The sequence below is a fragment of the Homalodisca vitripennis genome, chromosome 6, assembly GCF_021130785.1.
Source record: "Homalodisca vitripennis isolate AUS2020 chromosome 6, UT_GWSS_2.1, whole genome shotgun sequence".
Lineage (NCBI taxonomy): Eukaryota > Metazoa > Arthropoda > Insecta > Hemiptera > Cicadellidae > Homalodisca > Homalodisca vitripennis.
In genome coordinates this window covers 97,468,890-97,491,208 of record NC_060212.1, presented here as the reverse complement: position 1 = coordinate 97,491,208, position 22,319 = coordinate 97,468,890, and the positions used below count along the sequence as shown (strand labels likewise).

At 33.1% G+C, this 22,319-nt stretch overlaps 2 protein-coding genes across 4 annotated transcripts in view; one reads left to right on the top strand and one right to left on the bottom strand.

The window, feature by feature from the left end:
• The window catches only part of LOC124364603 (telomerase reverse transcriptase-like), a 35,097-nt gene extending 24,671 nt beyond the window's left edge, over positions 1–10,426 (bottom strand). Inside the window, exons 1-4 of one of the 3 annotated variants that reach the window (XM_046820200.1) lie at positions 10,225–10,426; positions 5,696–5,965; positions 5,003–5,529; positions 851–1,052 (exon numbers count right to left, since the gene is read on the bottom strand). In XM_046820200.1, the coding sequence (XP_046676156.1) occupies positions 851–1,052; positions 5,003–5,529; positions 5,696–5,962 (996 nt within the window). In that variant the 5' untranslated portion in view covers positions 5,963–5,965; positions 10,225–10,426. Of the gene's footprint in view, positions 1–850; positions 1,053–5,002; positions 5,530–5,695; positions 5,966–9,247; positions 9,392–10,224 lie in introns of those variants that run through there. The other 2 variants (XM_046820201.1, XM_046820199.1) reach the window with 2 other exon arrangements.
• Positions 10,427–10,513: 87 nt separating this feature from the next.
• LOC124364605 (small nuclear ribonucleoprotein-associated protein B) lies at positions 10,514–20,383 on the top strand. Its single transcript, XM_046820202.1, has 6 exons — positions 10,514–10,682; positions 13,252–13,345; positions 16,112–16,381; positions 18,316–18,462; positions 19,633–19,722; positions 19,873–20,383. The coding sequence occupies exons 1-6, from the start codon at positions 10,680–10,682 to the stop codon at positions 19,893–19,895; spliced, it is 627 nt and encodes a 208-aa protein (XP_046676158.1). The 5' UTR covers positions 10,514–10,679; the 3' UTR covers positions 19,896–20,383.
• The last annotated feature ends 1,936 nt before the right edge of the window (positions 20,384–22,319 follow it).

The following is a 22,319-nucleotide window of genomic DNA, read 5'->3' as shown; positions in this document are numbered from 1 at the left end:
AGCAGCTGGTCACAACTACTCAAATATTGAAAAGAACATGAAAATTTTAGATATTGAAAAGAGAAAAATTAAACACAAAAGAAGAATTATGTAATTTATCCTAACTATAATAAAGATCATCAACATATTCTAAATAGCAATATGAAAAATAAGGCAAAATCAATTTTTTTAAAAATAAAAAAAATTAAGTATTAATCAAAATTATAACAGTGTCATTAAAAAGTTAGTAACTGTTTAAACGTTCCATATGAGTATATTTAATTGTTTAGTATTTGCTTTAGAGGTTAATATACATTGAAGATGGATTGATGCCAAAACACGTGTATGACAAAAAATGTTTTTAAAGAGGGTTTTAGTTGCATACTTTAATACTAATAAAAACATTTTTTAAATTTCATTTAACTGCTGCTTTTTGTTCCTACACTTGCCAAAAATTGTTTCAGTAATAATCTGAGGGATTACACATATAATTGACAATTTTAGTATCATGCCAAGTGTAGCTCCTAACCTAGTATATACGCGTATGTTACACACAGAAGTTTTGGACACAGTGAGATAACATATTTTTTGTTATAAATAACATAAAGGAGAAAAACAATGTCTAATACATGATAGTAAGCAAAAATGCATAGCTACATTTTTTACCTAAATACCTGTTTTAGTCTTTGGTTTTTACCTAAAATCCCAGAAATTCAAGAATCAAATTTAGCTCTTTAAATATGTAAAGGAAAAATGGCAATTCTTACAGCCAATACAAAACAAGTGTTAGACATACTGCTACACAGTTAGGGAACCTGTCCAGGTAAATAACAAAATAGTAGATAAAAGTATCTATACAACTCTTACTAACCTGTCTCATAGAGCCATAGGCATCATGTATGTCGACAGCTACCATGTACAATTTCTTATATCCATCTTCACAGTTTTTCAGCACTACACTCTTCCAAATCTGATGTAAAGTTTTTTCATTCAAATCCGAGTAGCCTGTCTTTATAAGAAGTCCTCTCAAATATGCTTTGGCATGGATCACATCATTGTCTGTTTTGTCATTTCTAAAATCAAAGTTTAGAAGCTCGATAGTTTTATAATGGGTATTTGTTTAAATTTTTCCAAACTAAATTAGTAAAAACAATTTAAATAGAACTAATAAACATATGGAAACTCCCTCATATCCCAAATGCACTATTAATTAAATGTTGCAGTTTGACCATTCCGTAAGACACAATATGTGTATTGGTTGAGTGGTTGTGTAGTCTAACTATCCACAAGATATCTCGAGAACTAGACTTTATATTTTGAATGGAAATTCATTTCTAAAGAGACAAGAATGAGTTCAATGATATGTATGTCCAATCATGGAAAAAATATTGTCTACTATATGAAGTTTAGATCAAATTGATCAACACCCACTAATGTTCTCACTGGCCTGTGCAAGGATCCTTATCAAACAGAATAAGTAGGAGAGTCGATACATTACAACGTCGATGGTACTGATAAAAAGTGCAACGGTCACAACAGGGTTCGAACCTGCGCTATCTCTAACTCAGACTCAAAGTCCAACGTTTTAGACCGCTAGGCCATCGGCACTCTTCTTCTTCTATGGGGTGGCCTACTGCCATGCACTTAAGCCTCAAGGGCTTTTTGCGCACCCCAGAAGCACACATGAGGCCTACTAGTCTATGATTTCAGCAGGTCCATAAACCACCGAAAACAACCTATCAGGTCCTCCTGAGGAAATTCACCACCCTTGTCCAACCCACAAAAGATGGCGTATCGCTCCCTTGCTATTGCAGGACAACAAAAAGCAGGTGCTCGGCAGTTTCCTCCTGCTCATCACCATTTTACAGAGCGAATCCCCTTAAAGGATGCCAACTCTGTGAAGATCCTTCCATGTCCCGTGATCAGACCTATAACCCGAGAAGACATTGATCTACTTAGTGAGAGAAGGTCAGACACCACTCTGGAGGAAGGCGACTCTACTAGATAGCCTTTCCATCTGCCCCATTACTGTAGCTGCTACATTCCCCTGAGTACGTAGTGGGACTTGCCACTAGCCCTATGACTTGCCCATCTCTATATTCGCAGCATTACGAATATTTATGTTTAGGATGTTGGCAACCAGGAATATATTAATAAGAAATATTCAATCTCAGATGATTGATAAATGAGAAAAATACCAGTGAAAAATGGAAAATTGAGATTAAAAATGTTATTGGAGTAAGTTGACAGGACAATAGGCTAAACAATAATTTAATTACTTGCACCACCAAATAGATTAGCTAAATAGTCACCTCCTCATTCCTTGTTAATCAATAAGAACTTCCATCACTGTCTTTAAGGCTTCCCCATATATACCTTTCAAACATTGTAATGAGCCTGATAATGAATAAACATGACTGATCAAAAGCAAGCTCCAACTGATGCAATTCCCAGCCAGAGTATATCAGGCTTATTCAGGGCTGAACACGCCAGTCAGAACATGTTCAAACCTGAAGGTACTAAATCAGGGTCTGATCATGTCTGAACCGCCTTACTCAGAGCTGTTTTTGACATCAACCACATTCTTTGCATCCAAGGAGCAAGCGCCTCATTGAAAAAAAAAGCATTGATCATTGCTTTTCCTGGTAATGATTGATGACCTAGGTAAGAATGTGCCATCAGAGGTTGTCTTGTACACTGATGACACCACTATCATCAACAAGCATATAAGTTGCAGCCAAGCATTGGAAAATTCAAAATTAAATCAAAATTTATCTCAAAATTGGTTGGCTGCAAACCAATTGGTCTTAAATTAAGAAAAAACAAGTCCTTTTATATTTGGCACAAAAGAAAAATCTAATAACAATTTTCCAAAATTTCTGGGCTTAAACTTTGACCCAACTCTTTGTTGGAATTAACAAACTATTGGTCTCAAAAAGAAACTCTGTCAGAGTATTTTCGCTATGAAGCGCCTTAGTGCTGAATTAGATAGGAGCAATCTACGACAGGCTTGCTTTGGGCTGTTTCAGACCCATATTAGTTATTAAGTCTATTAAGCACCATCTAATTGTCTGGGATGGTGCTTCACTATCAGAGGAAATATTTCTAGTATAAAAAAGCTGCAAGAGTCATAGCAGAAGCTACTAAACTTGACCATTGTAGAGAATTATTAAAAAACCTCGGAATTAATACTTTGTTTTCCCTCTACATTATTGAATGTTTGCTATATTTTAAAAAAGTATCCTGAGAAAGTTCAATTAATTAAGAAATTAAATGCATTCTTATGGTACTAGGTTTAGTTGTCTTGTTGATGTATCATCTCATAGGTTGAAGAAAAGTGTTAAAAATCATTTGATAATACCCTCAAGTTATTAAAATTCCTCTAACTGTAAGGCTTTTAAGTTACTTTAAGTTTAAGACCAAGATTAATTAATTTTTCTTAAAAAATCATTTTACTCAAGACTTTTTGTTATAAAGCCCAATGTTGCCTATTGACTTGTCTCATACATTTGTAATGAAATGTCTCTTTGTTGAATAAATATTCTATTCTATTCTATTCCTCTCCCTCTTCATTATCTAATTTTTGTATTCCTGTAGGGACACTTCATTAATTTGTCTCTAGCATACAAAAATATTTAAATTGACAAACATATTAATTTATTCTCATTGCCTGTAGTGCATTTGGAATATTTTCATTGATTCTGGTGTTTATAACCTTTGACTAAACTACACTCCAGCTGGCAACAACATAAGTTGCCTCCAAATAAGTTTAAGGTGTGAGCAAGAATATTACTGATTGAAAAACATGGAATTCTAGCAGTGAAAGAGAACATGTGTTCAAAATTGATTGGCTTTACACTACCAAATACAAAACTACGACAAAATTTTGGTCTTGATAAACGATGATGTAGTTATTATTTACAATGATTTTTTGTGATATTGTCAATTCATAACTGGGAATCAGTAGTTGCTGACAGAAACTTCCATCCTTGATAAAGATCTAGTTGGTCTAGACTTCTTCCCAAAACATTTAAAGAAAAAATCACCCTGAATAAACACACCAAAAAAATAACTTGAATGTTGAGGGTTTAAAGGTAAAAGCAAAGAACTGTATTAACAATTTTTCTTGTTATATTGTCAAAAATTAACAAAACTGTAAAATCTACACATCTGAGCCCCTCCTTTTACTCCCAAATATAATTTTAATGTATGCGACTACGTAAATTATTAAATACTAAGTAAATTATTTTATTTTAGTAAGAATAGCTACATCTAGTTTTATTTAATTTTAATATGAATAAAATTATAATCTGTACCTGTACCATTATAATTTAATGTTTCATGTGTGCTTATATATGTATACATACTGGATCACTGTTTTGTGTGATTAATAACGATTATTTATCAATCAATTATTAATTATGTTTATAAATTTCTTTTAGGATAAGTAGATTTTAAATTATATTGACGAGTCACCTGTTCATTGTAGATCTTATCTACTACAATTATGCAATGTTACGTGACAATAAATTTCTGATTTCGGTTTAACCTGTAAATTCTTTTCTTATGAATTGAAATGAAATGAAAAATGCCTTTATTTATAGAGGCGAAGTTAGGACTAAAAAGTCCTCTCCTCCACTTAACCTTTAAACACAAATAAAGAAAATAAAATCAATCTCATTACAACTGGCATGTAAAACCAGTAAACATAACATGAATTGTTATTTTTGCATAATATTAATTACATTCTTATACTCGATGGCATATTGTACATTTACAACAATATCTAAACGGATATTGTTTATTACAGTAACAATTTAATGACGACAAATACATCCATTCCTTTTGTGATATTTTAACAATACACCGTCAACAATAACTTTTGATAAAATTAAATTATTGATACATTTATAATATAAAATTTCATGTTATGAAAATATATGTTATCTTTAATATCTGAGGAACAGTTTGCTTTATCTGATAATAGCGAGATAGCATATGTCGTGTTCACAGTTCATCTTACTTTACAGAGACAACTGGACGAAGCCCGATCTTCTTGGGTAGCCAGCGCAGCGATGCCGGCTTCCTCAGTGCTGCCAGCCTCTCCGCCTCCACTTTGTCCAAGGGCTGTAGTGTCCCACTAGTAACCAGGTAGTTGAAGGCAGAATCGGTCCGACTCTGCCAGCTCTTCTTGGGAAAATACAGCAGCTTGTGGTGGCAGCCCTGACCCTCTGTCACATAGAATAGTGAAGCAACCAGTCTTTTTGTTACTATCCAAATCCACTTTACAACTTTAGCGAGCACATGCTCCCTTATCTTTGTCTCTCTTACGGTCTTCAACCACCCCTTGACAGTCAACCCTTCCATCAGAAACTTCAAAGGGATGATATCCATCCTGCCAAACTTCAGAGTCCTTTGGATGACATGTAACAGTTTTATTTTGTTTTTACTTCCACCCACTAAGTCGGAAGGGATCAAAATTTTGAGGGGAGCGAAGATCATTGCGCTCACTGCCATGCCAGACTTGTGATCAACAGTGGTCTTCATAACCTGTTTCAAAAATTAATTAATTTGTTTATTATATACAAACAAAATGTTAATAAATTCATTCAATCACCAAATTAACCCTCAAACTAACAGTTAATTTTCCTCTAACTGACAGACTATTGTATTTCTTTATGAAATTGGAATAAGAATATTGTCTATTGTAACTTACCAATTCCGTGAGTCGCTTTTTGACTGCAAATTTCTTGGCAAGAAGCTTGTCAAGGGATAATTTCAGACTGGAGAGTTGCTGACTTGTCAGCTGAACCGGTAATTTACTGCCAACATCCTCATGCAGTATATCATTAATTATATCTGAGGAGGTTACACCAGCTTTCATCCCAAGCTTCCACTTGTAAGATACGGATTTGTATAACAGATCCTCCCTCAGCACCAGGGGTTGGTGAGGTATAAATGGCACGAACGAACTCATCCTCATTTCCTGCGGAATTTCAAAACAGATTATATAATTACCCTTTATAACACCATGATTAGACAGCACTGGACTTACATCAAAAATTGCAGTCCGATGTATTGGAAACCTCATTATTTTTCTACCTGACCATCCAAATACTTTTAAGTTACACAAGATAATAAGAATGAACTTACACTACACAGGGAAAAATACTTTTGTTGTTATTACATTGCATATGTATTTATACAAAACTATTTTGTGATCCTTGCACTTCACACGTATTGTTGTCAGTATGTAAGTGGGTACTCATTGGCCAAGTGTTTATGAGAGCCTCTCGAACCAGTTGATGATGAAAATCCAACTGAAATTTGTTCTGAAGTTGGCACAAACATCCACATAGATTTTAACAATAATCTTAGCAAGGATTCTACTTATTAATCTTTATAAGTGGCGTCCAAGTCTGGGCGTTAAAAGAGACGAAATTTTCAAAAACGATAGCTTTCACTAGGAAGTTTGGAGCTAAACAGTAGGCTAATTTTTATACACATCTTCTATGATTGTTGTCCATGGATTGCTGCTATTTGTTTAAAAATTAGTGATTTGGAATGGAGCATTTCTTCTCTTATTAGGATATATGTTTGTATATTTAGCTGAGAAGTTGGAAATCTTTTATTCAGATACCATGAAGGATCTCTCCAAATCTTCATTTCAGGGTATGCGGGTTGGCTATATTATAAAGATCACTAATCCGCTAAACCCCAAGCCGAGACCGCTATGGAGCCAACCAAGCATGGTATTTGCTACATTGGAACTCTTCATAATTTTCTTCTTATCACTGTGCACTCCATCCTCCATCTTGTTGTAGATAGATGATGGAGTTAGCTGATCGGCTCACTGTGTCCCAGCCACCTTTGTACTCTGACGTGCAGAGAATCAAATTCTTGGGTGTCAACTAACAAGTAATGGTGACTTGGGTGTCTCAGCTAGCTCTCTCTTTTTCTCACTTCGCACAAGTAAACTATGTATTAAGTAGAGTCCTCTTCTCTTGAGCAGTACAGCATGGCAGGTGCTGTTGACTTCACATGTCTTCTTTTTAGTCACAACAGGATATCCAGAATAGGCCATCTGGTCTAGGCTCCTCTTCATTCTGCCTACCACTCCTGCTGCCAGGCCCAAGAAGCCTTTTATGGAGTTCTGTACTGTCTTCTTCCCCTGGAAACTGTCCATTTTTTCCTGCGCTAAGAGGTGAATCTTCGCTAAAACTATAACCGCCTCCAAAGGGACCACCCTGTAAGCAGACAGAATCCTGTGGTGCAGCCTGCTGCACTTTGAGTGCACCTAGCCTTGTTGAAGCGCACAGAATGTATTGCAAAGAAAATCAGTTGTCTCTTTGACTCCTTGGGGCCATGCACGTTTCTTTTGATCCTGCTGATTGCTACCGTCATCACAGATGCCTTCTTCACTGTATGCTCAATGTGAGTGATGAAGGTTCTCCATTTGTCCGGGATACTTAAGTACTTGATCCTACCTTGAGTGTGGTCATCGTGCCATCGACCATAAACGTGATAGACAGGATCCTCATCCATCCAGCCATTATGATAATCTCCATCTTTTGTGGAGCCAGAAAGAGTCCCAGCTCATATAGTTCCTGTCCAGTTTAGGCAATTGACTCATTGACTCGCTCAATCAACTCCACATCTCTGTTTTAACCATTGGCAAAAACAATGAGGGTGGAGCCTTCTAGGAGGCCCAAAGTAAGAACTCAATCTTAGGTACAGTACATTCCAATGTTGAACCTCAAAGTGATCCCTGTGGCATCCCACTGGTAACAGCTATCTTTAGGCCATCGGAGAGTTTATAAGTTCTATCTCTGAAGTATACCTGTATCATACGCCTTGGGTATTGTGACACTCCTTTATTTTTAAGACTCTAGAGAACAATCTTCATGAAAATTGAAGGTGTTCTTCAAGTCCAAAGGAATCACTGCTGATATTTCTTGGCTGTGTTCGTCTCCCTATGCATTTCATTCTACAACCTGCTCTATTTATTTATTCACGGTCAACACCATTTTATGTCCAGATTTAAAGCAGACCCGATTCTCAAACAGAGCACTAAGCCATTCTATTTCCCTATAGTCTTTCTAACAGTAATTGCTCAAACAGTTTCCTACAGATCTGAGCAACAAAAGCAAATAAAAGAAACACCTGTTAATTATTTAAAACTTAATTTCAATTAATGACAATCAATTCTTTAGATATCAAATAACAGCACAACCTATAGTCATCAAGTATTATAATCGATCATTTTAAAGGCAAGCATTACCAGAGTCTACCTGTTAAAATGATCAGGATAATGATATAGTTACCTACAGAAGATAAGGTTTTGAATTAGAACATAGCAAACCAGAAAATACCTTGATCCGATTGTGGTGGTGGCGGTGGCTTACTATACTGCAGCCAATCTAAAGGGTAGAGTACAATAAGTGGATCCGGTTTTTTATATTTAAATTATCAAACAATATTTAATTATTATACCCATCGATATAATCAACCATTAGTAACTAACTTTAACAATAACTAAATTATCTGCACCAATTGTACACATATTTTTATATTCTGATCACAATTTGTTCCATAAGTAACATCTTTTACATAAAAAAAAGATAGAACTTTAGAATACTATACATAATAACATTAAAAGATTATTTACTGTATCTTTCTCCATTTAAACATGTTTGTTTTGTTATGTTTTCTTAACTAAATGTCATTTTTCCTATCACCGGTCTTATTCAATATATAAGGTATAGATGATTGTAATAAGTGATGTAAAAACCAGGTCCGCTTATCATACTCTACTCAATCTAAATACCATGGTGTTTTTTACAGAAACAAATCTAATATAATCTCATCTGTTTCTCGCTCAACAACAAATTAATTTACAAACAAGACGGGATACCTTCAATGGCTGTATATAAAAATTGGTACAGAACACGTTTTTGTGAAGCACTGGACCACAGTCCCGAAGCGCTCAGATAACAGATAAGCTATCAGTCCCGGCCGCAGACAACATTGAAGTACACAGATATCGAGACACACAGTACACAAACAGAACATTAAAAACTTAACTATTTATATGAATATATCGCCTAAAACCATGTTAGTTGTCATTTGCATCCTCTAAAACCATATATATTTTTGTTTAGGAGGATAAGCAGAATATATTAACTAACGTCAAATTTGTGATTTGCCGGGTGGGCCTTTAACTCATAGATACCTAAAATAAAATACTATCTCAGTAAACAACTAATACCTCATGAGACGAGAAAACTGTCTAAACACTGTAACCAGCATAACCTTAAAACAAATCAGCTATCAACACTATCCATCCAACAATAACATGTCATGATTGATGAGACTGACACTAACAAGACAAGACATGATACTGAGAATGAGCCGCTTGTTAACCTGAACAGCTGTTGCCCACTGGAGAGCGGCAACGACCACAAAAATGATTTCCATAATTAATTATTCCAGACCGAATTGTTAAGTTTATTAACCAATGGGTTAATAAACTTGGTTTTATGGGTCAATCTTTTGATTGGAATTTCTGTCTTCTTATTCAAATTCTATTTTTTTGAATATGATTTATATTTTTTACCCATATTTATTCTTTGATACATGCAATTCATTTAAGAACATATAACATTACAATAACAACATTCATTTCCTTATAACCTTGATTATATTAAAATCTATAATCCATTCCTTGAATAATATAAATTACAATGAAAATAAAATTTATTAATTAAAATATATTCTGAGTTTTAAATTAAACAAAAGAATACATGAACAATTCCACACACGATCAGTTAACGAGGATAAACAGTTAAATCTGATAACTAAACTTTTACTCCTATGTTATAAATAAACCTCGGTTGATCAAATTACTTAGTTTATGGGCTTAAATGCGTTTAAGATTTATTTCGTTTAGATACCTTGTTGGCCTGTTCAAGATTACAAGTGTTGGGGAACGATAAGCGGATATTAAATATTGATGATTACATTCTTCGATATAATAAACCGGGTCCGCTTATCGTACCCTTCCCCAATAACTTTAAATGTAACTTAAATGGGAGGTTATAAAACAATTAAAACTTTAATTAGTCACGAAATTTAATAGAATAACATTTTTTAGACCTCTAGTTTGTGCTATTCTTCTTCTTTTTTATAATACACTTGAAACGGGGTACCACTTGCTAGGAATTATAATTTTCAAATTTAACTTACCTCCAAACTAACCTATTTTGGGAGGAGGCCAAACATTCTCATAAACCAAAAAAGTCCTCAGTTGGTCAAATAAGCATGCCCCAATCCAAATAACTTTATCCCAATTCATAAAAAAGTTAATAGGGGGCTAATACTTTGAAAACTTCCGGTATATTTACGGCTGAAATCTACATATATAATAGTGCATTCAAATTTTACATTTTTCCCTTTGCTTGGTGCAGCAATAAATTGCGAATCTCATATCTCTACGCTGGCTTGTTTTCTTATGTCTTTGGTTCTGGCATTTGGTTTCCTAGAACGTTTGAGTAACGCAATGCTCAATGTGGTAATGGCGCCTATTTCTCAGTGAGTTGTGATTTGCCGGTTAGGTACGACATCCAAGATAAGTGTTAAAACAAATACATTCATTTCAGGCGATTAATATTTTTTGAAAAGTGTAAAACTTCAACCTCAAAATGGTGAGAGAATACTTATTTCATTTATTAAATTTAAGAAGGACATTCGTATAGGCTATAAACTTTTCTTACGGCAACCTAGATTTTGGAATCTTTTGATAATGGATATTTACAATTTAAAATTACTACATAATGTATGATTTGATATGTTTTTGTTCAGTAGGGCAAGAAATTGGAAACTCTTCATATTTCTGACACTTATCATTCATTACATACCTATCAATGCATAAAAGTCAGATTGCATTGATAGCCTAGTACTAACAGGACAACATCATAATAAACTATCTAATTGTGAATTTAAAGGCAGACCCATCAAAATACGGGTTTCACATTATCAACCTATTGCTATCATCCTCCTGAATAAAATCCATAAGGTTTCAATGGGTGGAAATGGCAAATACCTAAGTTATAGAACAGTAAACAGGGTGGCCACCCGACTGGGAAACCGGTAATAAGCCGGAAATTTTTCTGAGAACCGGGAAAATTACAAAAACTATTTTCCGTCTCCAAGAACTCATAAAATCAAGGGTGGACTTTGATACGGAGCCTACACTCATTGTTTGATTGCTATTAAGTATTGAATGGTTCATGATTGTTTTTATCCTAAGGATAATACGATATTACAATTTATTTAACTTATATGATTATTATTTATAGTAATTTTAATGAAAATAATAAACTACAAGAAGTAACTAATATTTTGAGACTTTGAAATGGCGATGAATATGAGGAAGATATGTAAGATATTTCTCACAAGTGATGAGTTTTGTTTTAAGTAGCTTCAATATGTGGGTTTGGCTCCTGGTAAAATATGGGGAGAATTCTTTCCTCCATTTCAAAAAAACGGTTACTTATTGACCAAGCTGGGCAAATTATAAATATTATAAGGTTTCTTTGATATGTAAGCCTAGATCATAATTGGTTTTGTAATGTTATTGTAAATTTGTGTATTTAAAATTGTAATGTACGATATTCTTCTTGTTACGGTAATTTATTATAACTCTTACAGGAAACATAACTTGAAATAACACAAATATTGCAAATTCATCTAACCATAACTTCCTACTATCTTGCAAGAAAAGTAGTTCCACTTTGAATGTTCTAAAATTTATTCTTTGTCATTTTAATACCCTAAAACCTTATATTGTGTTGTTCAGAAGGACAATAGCAATAGTTTAATAACGCAAATCTTGTTTCTATAAAAATAAATTTGAAAATAATGCATACAAATTGAAGCAACCGTTTAACAAACCAATAAATAGTGTAAAAAACAAACACAAGTCCAATAAATAAGGAGAACTAATGTAAAAGAAGAAGAACCATAACTTTGTATGTACTTATATGCCACGTGGTAACTTCCGATCACATTAAAATAGTTTTTCTTGATTTGAAAATAACACATGATTACTCAACTTATACTCACACTCAGAAGAACACGACCAATTAAAAAGGAATAATTTCTTAGTATTTTAATTGCTCACATAATCCACAATCAGAGAGCTAAAAAACTTTCAAAACTAATTAACTGTATTAGAGTTAACCTGCCACGATTGAGAAATACGAGTAGATGCCATTGCTGAAGAGATTGCATGGAACGGTAGATGGTCCATAATTAAACTTTTCTGACCATATAACACTCAGATAAGGTATCGGGAGCAGGTAATGCTGAAAGTTATAGATAACAAGAAGCATAGTACACAAATATAATCACAAATTTACATTTAAATTATTAAAAAATAACGTTTGTGATTTCCACCTCCCTAAAACCATATATATTTTTGTTCACTGGCATGAGCAGAATACGTTAATGATGTTGAATTTTTGATTGGCTATTCCAGATGTTAAGTTGACTTATTTACGTGTTTGAGTGGTTTATGTGAGCTGTTGAAATGTTAGGAAATTAATTCATATTCTTATTGGTCATTGTGTTTTGTTTTCAGCATTAACATGTAATACAATACAATACAATCTTCTTTAAGAAATCCGTTAAGAATTACAATCGTGTCATAAGTACATGTTACTCTTCAGTGTTTTCAAAAAAATTCCTTTAATGAGTAGACCGGTTTTTCAATCAACCACTTCATTATTTCCTGGTGCAGCTTATTGCCAGTCAAGTCTCTCAGACAGTCTGGTAGGTGTATAGAGTTTATTTCATCTACATGTTTATGGTTTCAAGTATGTAGAGAGCCGCCACTCTGAGGATTCGTAGGTTGGTGAAAGTTGGTCTGCAAGTCTGTAGAGGGTCAAGATTAGCAAGAGTTCTTAGGGCTTTCTTCTGAAGAACAAGGATTCGGTTCATATTGTGTGCTAAAGTTCCTCCCCATGCTGTCAAGCCATATCTAAGATGTGATTCCATCAGGACGAAGTAAGCTGTTTTGGCTGCAGCTTACAAACTTGAATTTAAAATACACATTTTCTTTAGCGATGTGTTTTTTCGTCTTATCCCATTCAGATGAGCCTTTGACAACAAAAATTTGTTCCATGCCATTTTTAAAGTAAATATGGAGTAAATGTTCACTAGTAATTTTAGTTCTTGAATAATTTTACTGTGCATTTTAAATTTTATTTTCAGACAATCGGGAAGAACAATAAGATGCAACAGCATCTTAACTACAGGGTTAGAATTACCTTACAAGATTCCAGGACATTTATTGGAACATTTAAAGGTATGTATGACTATCAATTTAAATATAATGACAGGTGTATGATAAACTATTTTATTTAGTGTGAGTTTATTCTTATTATATTTTATTTCTGTATGATCAAAAGTTAACTTTTATAAATTATATATATAGCATCCCAATAACAAAAATAATGACATGCCCTTTAAAATAAAGAATCCCCTATCTATTGCTCTGTGTAAGTCTATTCTGTCAGTATTCAAGTTCCCTGTTATGGCAGACTCAGTTCACATGATGCACAAATAAAATATGATGGTACAGTCATGGAAATGCTGTCAACTGCAATAAATTGAGGAATGCTGGAATAGTGTGCATTGATGCAAATGCTCTGTTTGATCAATTATCTTATAAATTATCAATCATAAAGCTAGCTGTATTTATGGTCATCTTGATTGCAATTCAATAGCAATGTTAACCCTCTTAGTGTCAATTTCCGCTTACACGGACATTTGAAAAACTACCAAAAAATACCAACATCCATACATATATATGGGCATTGTTAAAACTACTGAAAAATGTTGACATCCGTGTATAGGGGCATTTGATGAAAAAGTTCTATCACAAACATTTTTTATATATTATAAAATTCGTGTATATAAACAATCAGAATGAATTAAATTATAAGAAAAAAATATATGAATTTTATGAGATTAATTTGATGTTTAGTTCAAATTTAGTGTAAACAACACAAAAAGTAAAAATGTTCCTTTCTAAAAAAATGTTCAAAAATATTTAGGTAAGAACCATTCCTGTGGTTTATTAAATTAGCAGTATATACATGTTTTATGTTTTGAAACAATTTATCTATAAAGAAAATAAAATAAAAATTAAAGCATATCTAAAACTGTTTTAATTTTATGGATGTTTTAGTAAAATGTTACAAAATCGCTGAAATAGATGTGACATTTTTTTGGACAAATTTTTTATCATGCTTTGGCACTAAAAGGATTTAACCTCCAACACTTATAAACCATACTCAACGTATCACATGGCAATAAAGGTCATCTGTAGACTTCAAATTAGTATGAAATTTCATTTATACTTAGACAAGAATGATTTCTTCATTGAGCATGTCCAACCATGAAATTTGGCTGAGTACCATTTAACCCTATCAGTTAATACTCTGACAGGATTTCTCTTTTGTCTGCCGAAGACGTGCATAATTGTTTTCTGCATGATGTCCGTCTGTCTATCAGTCCGCAGGACACCTTGAGTATGCAATCAGAGTTGTAGACTTGAAATTTTACATGCAACCTCAGGGAAACCTTTTACACGTCGTGTGGTGTGGTCTACTCTTACCTTGTTTACGGTACATTTGAAATTGATTATTATTCCATACAATGAAGAATTTGTGGCCAAGATTTCTGGTGTTGAAAACCTTTGAGTTCATATCCAAGCTACTGACACGAATTGGTTGGTTCCAAATATTGTTCGTCATGAAATATCTGTAGCAAATTGAGGTATGTTAGATTAATTAGAATTCTGTTAGTTATAGTTATAGTAATTTTATGAAACAGTCTCAGATAATGTGATTGATGCCTGAATTATATTGTACAGCTTTTCTTTCATCTCAAAGTTATTAAAATTACTTGTAATTTTTTACTGCATTTGTTGTCGCATACCTTTTGTACCGAGTTTTGAATCAAAGAGAGATGTAAACTTGTCAAATTAAGGAGATTCATCTTCTCTATATTATAAAGGGTAGTGTTACCGGTCATTTCTGAGCTTATTGTACTAGAAAAAAATAATGAACAAAGTTTATGAAAAAATAATGAACAAAGTTTATGAAAAAATAATGAACAAAGTTTATATAAACATAGGTCTGGAAATGCTTTGTTACTGAGTAACGGCCAACAAAAGATTTCACCCACAATTTAGTACCTGAGGTTAAATGATCATTTGCTGGGAGTTTGGGAAGAGGGATTTAGATACAAATGCAGTTTTTTCTAATGGTTTTTGACATGATAAATTGAATAAATTTTGTTCCATAACTGTATCTCTCTTATTGTTTATGGTGTACTATATGTAAAAACACAAAAAAGTGCATTTGAAAAAACGATTTTTTAATGTTTAATGTACAACAATTTTGTTAAATAGCTAATAAAAACACATTTTTACAGAAAAATTTGTAGAAAATTTAATACTGAAGAAAAGTATATGTACTATAAGGCAATTACAATGAAATATTACTTCTTAAATCAAATTTTACTACCAACACTTTACCGTGCAAGAAATACACATTTTGCAGTGGAATAAACGTTCAGTTAATTCCGCAATTCAGTAACAAACTATACTGATAAATTAAATTAAGTTTGAAGTAAACTACATTTTAACATTTAAAATCTAATAGTACTACTGCTGTTCAAGATTATCCAAAAATCCCTGAATACCTCTTCCCAAACTCTCAGCAAATGATCATTTAACCTCGGGTATTAAATTGTGGGTGAATCTTTTGTTGGCCGTTACTCAGTAACAAAGCATTTCTGGACCTATGTTTATATGAACTTTTTTCATTATTTTTTATAATACAATAAGCTTAGAAAGTGCCGGTTGCATTACCTGAATCACTCTGTATATGTACATTTTCCCTGTATCATATTGTGTATTAACACGTTTACTGCAGCAGACGCCTTAAAACACACATTCTCATTGCGAGTTGGTCTCATTCAGTATACAGCTGCAGTAAAGGTGTTTTGACTGAGCTTTACAAACAAAATTTGATTGAGTTTAAACAAATTTTTGTAATTTCAGCATTTGACAAACACATGAATGTCATCATCGGAGATTGTGAGGAATTCAGGAAGCTCAAACCCAAGGGGTCCAAGCAGCCAGAGAAAGAGGAGAGGAGACTACTAGGGTTTGTGCTGTTGCGAGGAGAAAACGTGGTGTCGCTGTCAGTGGAGGGGCCCCCGACTCCGGAAGAGGGTCCTAGGGTGCCTATCCCCGGAGCAGCTCCAGGTCCCGGCATCGCACGAGCAGCTGGTCGTGGCATCCCAGCAGGAGGCGGTGGAGTACCAGCTGGTAATCTCACTTATTAATTATGCATTTGTCAAAATCTGAATTACTAAGTTTCCGATGGCTGAGCGGTCTAAGACAGGCTTTTGGATCTGAATTAGAGGCAGGTTCAAATCCTGCACGTGACCATGGCACTTTTTATCAGTACTATGGACCTTGTACTGTATTGACTCTCCCTTTATTCTGTTTGATACAATACTCTTCTCACAAGCCAGTGGCTCATGAGGACTGTTAAAGAAGGCTTAGAAGGTAATTGGCCTGTCCTTTTTTTAACTAGTGATTTAGTTATGAAATGACCAGAAATTTGTGAAAATAGCTTTTTTATGATACTAAAATACCCAACAAATGTTTGCATTGATAGTCTAATATACATTTCTTCTTAGCCTCATTACAAAAATGAGGAAGTTTCTAGTAAGAAAAAAAACCTGTATCTACGTTATTCTAGGCTGTGTATTTTTTTATAAAGATTTATGTAGAAACTATTTTGGTTCTTAAGCGTTATAATCGCAAACACATTACTTTTTGTACTTTTTAAGTTTTGAAATAATAAAAGCTAACCTAACCTAATTACCTATCACACATGTGCTCAAACTTACGCTACATAAGAGCCAACCACCCTATCTGTGAAGGCTAACCCACACCCTACAGTTACGATATTCCTAGTCTTTTGATGCAGGTGCTATCCGCAACATATCCCATTTTGTTATTAAATTTGTAGTCTTCTGTCCTACATTCTATATTAAATTTATATTTGTGAGTTTTGGAGAATTCAAGGTTTTTAAAACACCTTCACTTTCAGTTATATCGGTAACTTGCACAAGTTATGGTCAGAACATGAAGTAAAATTATTTTGTTCCAATTGTGATTCTAAGGATAGTTTGTAGTAAATTGTTATAGGTTATAATTATCACAGTTCTGTGTGGCAACTGAGTTGATTAGTTAGTTTAGTATATGCGTGGTTTAGAGCCTGGATGGTAGCAATATCAAACAGTTTTAGTGGTCACGAAAGTCAGTTCACAATATCTAGTAAATTAATGATAATATGTCTGTAAGGTAAACTGTTACTTTAACACTCATTGCGAATTCTAACTTTTGATACTTAAATTGCTGATTATTCCATGTGATAAAGTTGATTTTTTATCTTTAATTAATCTGGAAAGACTTCTATAAGCATAGAATTTTTCATTCTCTGTGATGTCTATTCGGATGTTAATAACACAAATCACTGCCAGAATGTGTGTGTTGCGTTAGTTTGGTTGCTTTACAAAGCAAAATCTGACAAAGCTATTGCTTTGTTGTTTTCATCACTCAATCATCCCATAATATAATTAAATACAAGATAAAAAGTGTTGGCAAATTTTCTGAGCATGTCAAACATTTTTTATATACATTTAGGCCTTTCGTAATTATAATATAATTAAAAGGTAACCATCAAATATGATTTCAAATTTTCAAAAAAAAAATAAAAATCTGCGTAAATATAAAAAAGAAATTAAAGGGAATTCAGCATTATAAAAACTTTATTTTTACTCTAAATTTGCAATTACTCATAATTTACTAGTAATAGGCAACTAGAACCATGTATTTCAGGAGCCACTCGCAAATTGTCAAAAGCTTTTGTTTGCCGCTAGAAGATCAAGTTTCTTCAAATATGTTCCCAATCTTTACTTTTTTTAGCTTAATTTATTAGGAAAATCAAAAACGTGTGAAAATACAAAAAACTTGAGGGGAATCATGCATTATAAGAATCCTTTTTATTCTTTATTTACAATTTTTTTAATTACCAAAAATTGGCACGAAGAGCTATTTTGTGGGTCATATTCAAATTGTTAAAGACTTTTGTTTACCACTCGAACCCATTTTTTAAATTTCTGAAACGCTTATGATATCTATATGTGAAATACTTTATTAAATTGTCATATTGATGTTGGTGTGTACAGGACTACAAGGCCCAGTGCGTGGTGTGGGTGGACCGTCACAACAGGTGATGACTCCTGGAGGCAGAGGTATGGGCATGGTCGGACCACCCCAGGTCCGAGCGGGGCCAGCGGGAATGCCCCACATGATGCCGCCACCTGGAATGCTTGGTATGTGTTTTTAGTGACTTTACTTGATTTCAGTTTAATATCTGTAGATTGAAGAAGGCTCTCCCCCAATTGAGGCCAAAATATTTCAAGAAGATAATTGTTTGTAATGTTTTGGCAGAGTGTGACTTTGTTTTCAGTTTTGTTAATTTTAATGTTGGTGTGTATTACTGCAATGTAATACGGTATTGTTATTATGAACATTTACATAGTTAAAATTAAAACTTGATGCAGCCTTTAATAATTTTGCATTATATTTAGAAACTGAAGGTATTGGATGAAAATAATAAAATTTGTTTATTCTTGGTAATAAAACCTTTCTTATATTTTAACCTTACCCTCGGTGTCCCGCAGCTGATAATTAGCAGAGTTCTATTGTATTTAGCTTGTAGAATCGCCAATTGTCTTATCTGCTCTGAACAAAACAATAATATTAATTACGAAATGGGTGGAAATAAACATCTTTAATACTTTAAGGAATTGTATATAAAAGAAATATTTTAATATTTCAGCCCATCTTGCTATTATTATCCCTATGCACTGAAATGGGATATTTAAATATCAGTACAATAGAGATTTATAGTAATATCGAAACAGAAATAGGCTCATATACGAGTATGTACATTCTTTTGGTTAAACTAAGTGTATACCAAATATTAATTCAATCTGTAGGTTTTGAGTGAGAAAGGATAAACCCCATACAAACTTGCACATTTGTAATATTAGTAGGACAGGATTCAAATGACAATTCCAATACCTTCTAAGGGCATGAATACACACACAGACAGTGATGCGATGCGAAACTGTCAAACAGATGTGGAATAAAATACACAGAACGTAACACGACGTGATTTCTGTATTTGTATACTTAAAATAACAAGCAGATAATATTTAGTATCAAAAGTATTTATTGTTATTTAGTATCAGATGATGTTTTTGAAAGTTAGGTATTCTTGGAGCTCACAACAATTGTTTACATCTAAAAAAAGTAGTATCATTTGACTCAAAAATAATCCCACTTATCGACTTGTATAACAATGCTATAATAAACTTGAATATGGCTAAAAATTATATGCTAGTACAGAGCAAGTAACATCTGGATTGATAGTTAAAATAAGTTAAGTATTAATATTTATTTTACCCTTTAATTTAATTATACTGTTATGTTGGCAGCAATGCAGCCGGGTATGCAAGGAATGCCACCAATGGGCAGGGGAGGCCCACCTCCAATGCAGGGTCCACCCCCAGGCATGATGAGAGGAGGTATGTTATTATTTTTTTTACGATATTGATTCTTTTAGAGATTGAATGAAAAATAATTTTTGCATTATTGCAAAGTATAAAATTACCTTAACTCTAAGAATATTTTTACTTGCTTAATATTTTAGCTGATTGAACGTGTTGCTGTTATAGGTCCACCTCCTCGACCATACTAGGACTGAAATCGATTCTGAGTATCGTCAACTGTCTTTGTGATAATCTTCTCGTTCTCAGCAGACAGTGTTCTACCGTTCCCTAGATTATAAGGCGTTTAATTTAGGAATAATGTAAATATTTTGAGGTCAATTCTTAGAATGGATATATTGTGACCAGTGAAACTTTAGAGGGACAAACAGTAATTAATAAAAATAATGAAACATGACATATGAAATATCAATCGTGAGATATATTTTGATGCATAATAACTTGTCTTTTCTTTGGACATCTTTCTACGATTTTATTTCTTAAATGTTCCTCTTTTTAAGTGCTTTGATTCGGAGTCATGTATTGCTTTTGTATTATTTTTCTTCAACAGTTGTATCAAATTTTTAAATTTATTCACTTTATCAATCAGTGATCCTGTTTACCATAATTCTGTAGTGTATTCGCTAATTGTTTTAAGTAAAACCTACGACTTTTGTATGTGAATAAAACATATTTTAGATCTTGTAATTATTTATTCCTGTGGATTGCAACTGTTTCTTGTGAAGTATCTTTTATTTGTGTTCAAAATGGTTCTTTTTACATGTTTTATTTTAAAATGTCATTCAGCTGAGTAGTAACTTCGTGAGTCAAAGAGGTTGAACTTTGAAACTGCATGTAATTTTTTATTTTCCCCAAAGCCCATAATTGTTTAGTCTAAAAAAGACTAGCATTCTTATTAAAGTGATGTAAATAATTTTTGGTTCCGGCAATGTTTTAATTTTACAGTTGTAGCTCTTTAAGACAACTTTCAACTCCACAATGAATTGCAGGCATTTAAAACTGGAAATGTAGGCATTTTTTGTAATCAGACTCATATAAAAAATTTTCCATGAGTTAAAAGTTTCAAGGAGTGACAATGTATTTGTTTGTGTACAAATTTAAGAAAATTTTATGCAAGAAATATTTTTTTCGATGAATAAAGAAATGGTATTTTCGTACAATATAGTTTCATGTACGTACTATAAAAAACTAATATCGTTATCTTCAACTATATTTCTTAGGCTCCTAAATTGTGCTTTAAATACCTACCATTCCCCTTGTGGAATGGAAACAAATTTTCTGTGCTCAAAAAATAGTATAAAATATCTTAATCCCTGCTATCAGGCTCCTTGTAACAATTATATATGTCTTGCTGTAAAGTTGTTTAAGGATTGATCTATACACAAGCTTGGCTAAAAAATCAAATACAATTTTAGTATTATTGTTTTATATTATTAATTTTTAGAATAATACTCTCCCTTATAATGTCAAGTTATGTCGCCACCACTATAATTAGTGAAAAATGCGATGTCCCTATCTCTTCTGCTCTTCGTATTTTATTTTGCAGCAAAAGATATTTTTGTTAAATCTCAGTTTATATGATCTTATTGTAAAGTGAGAGATTAAAGGTCTTTGGTATTATACGGAGGCCACTCTGTCCCTATCTACAACTTGTTATTAAGCAAGTAGGTAAATACTTAAATGCGTACTACAAATAGAAAAAAATTAACCTCATGAGCGTTCACAAGATCTAACCTTGAATTTAGGTACTATCTCGAGGGATGTTTTTCTTTTGTCAGAAGTGTGAAGTGGCGCTGAACCTCGCACTTATGGCCAGATACATTTTTTGTCAGTATTTTTTCGACGTTATACCATGTTGGACAATCTGGGCAAAGAAAGAAAAACATACCTCAAGATAGTACCCAAATTCAAGCTCAGATTATATGAGCGCTCGTAAAGATGAACTTTTAACTTTGGTACTACTAGTAACACAATCTAAACCTACTTATACTGTGTAATAACAAGTTGTAGATAGAGACAGAGTTGCCCTCGTATAATACCGAGATTGCTTAAGCAAGAAATTCATTGAATCATGAAATATGATAATTGCTGCATATATTTCTCAACATTCTTTAGAATTTTGTACGTTGGTAAATAAACATTTACAACCAATATGACTATAGTAAAATATTAAATTTTTTATTGGTTTGCTAATTTATAGAAGGAGAAAGAATAAAATATATGTATGTAAATACTAAATAATTATAAAGTATTTAGCGCCAATTTCAAAATTATTCTTCATATATGCTGTTGTATCGAGAATGTGCTCTATCAGGAAAATATTTGGTTTTAGTGATAAAATTATTGTAATACTAGTTGTGTAGTAAAAAATTTAAAAAAAATAAGAATATACAATATATCTTTAATGTACCAAAAGATTGTAAAGAATTAAAAGAGGCTGGGCGAAAAGTCCGTAACGACTCGTACAAACTTTTTCCAGCGTATCACAAGTTTTGTTAGTAGATATCAAGTGATGGTTGGGAGTTATATTGGTGTAGGGGAGAAATGTTAGAAGTACAAGAGGTGGAGGGGGTCAACAGTCACAACCAAGGTCAGTCTACCAGTCAGATCAAACA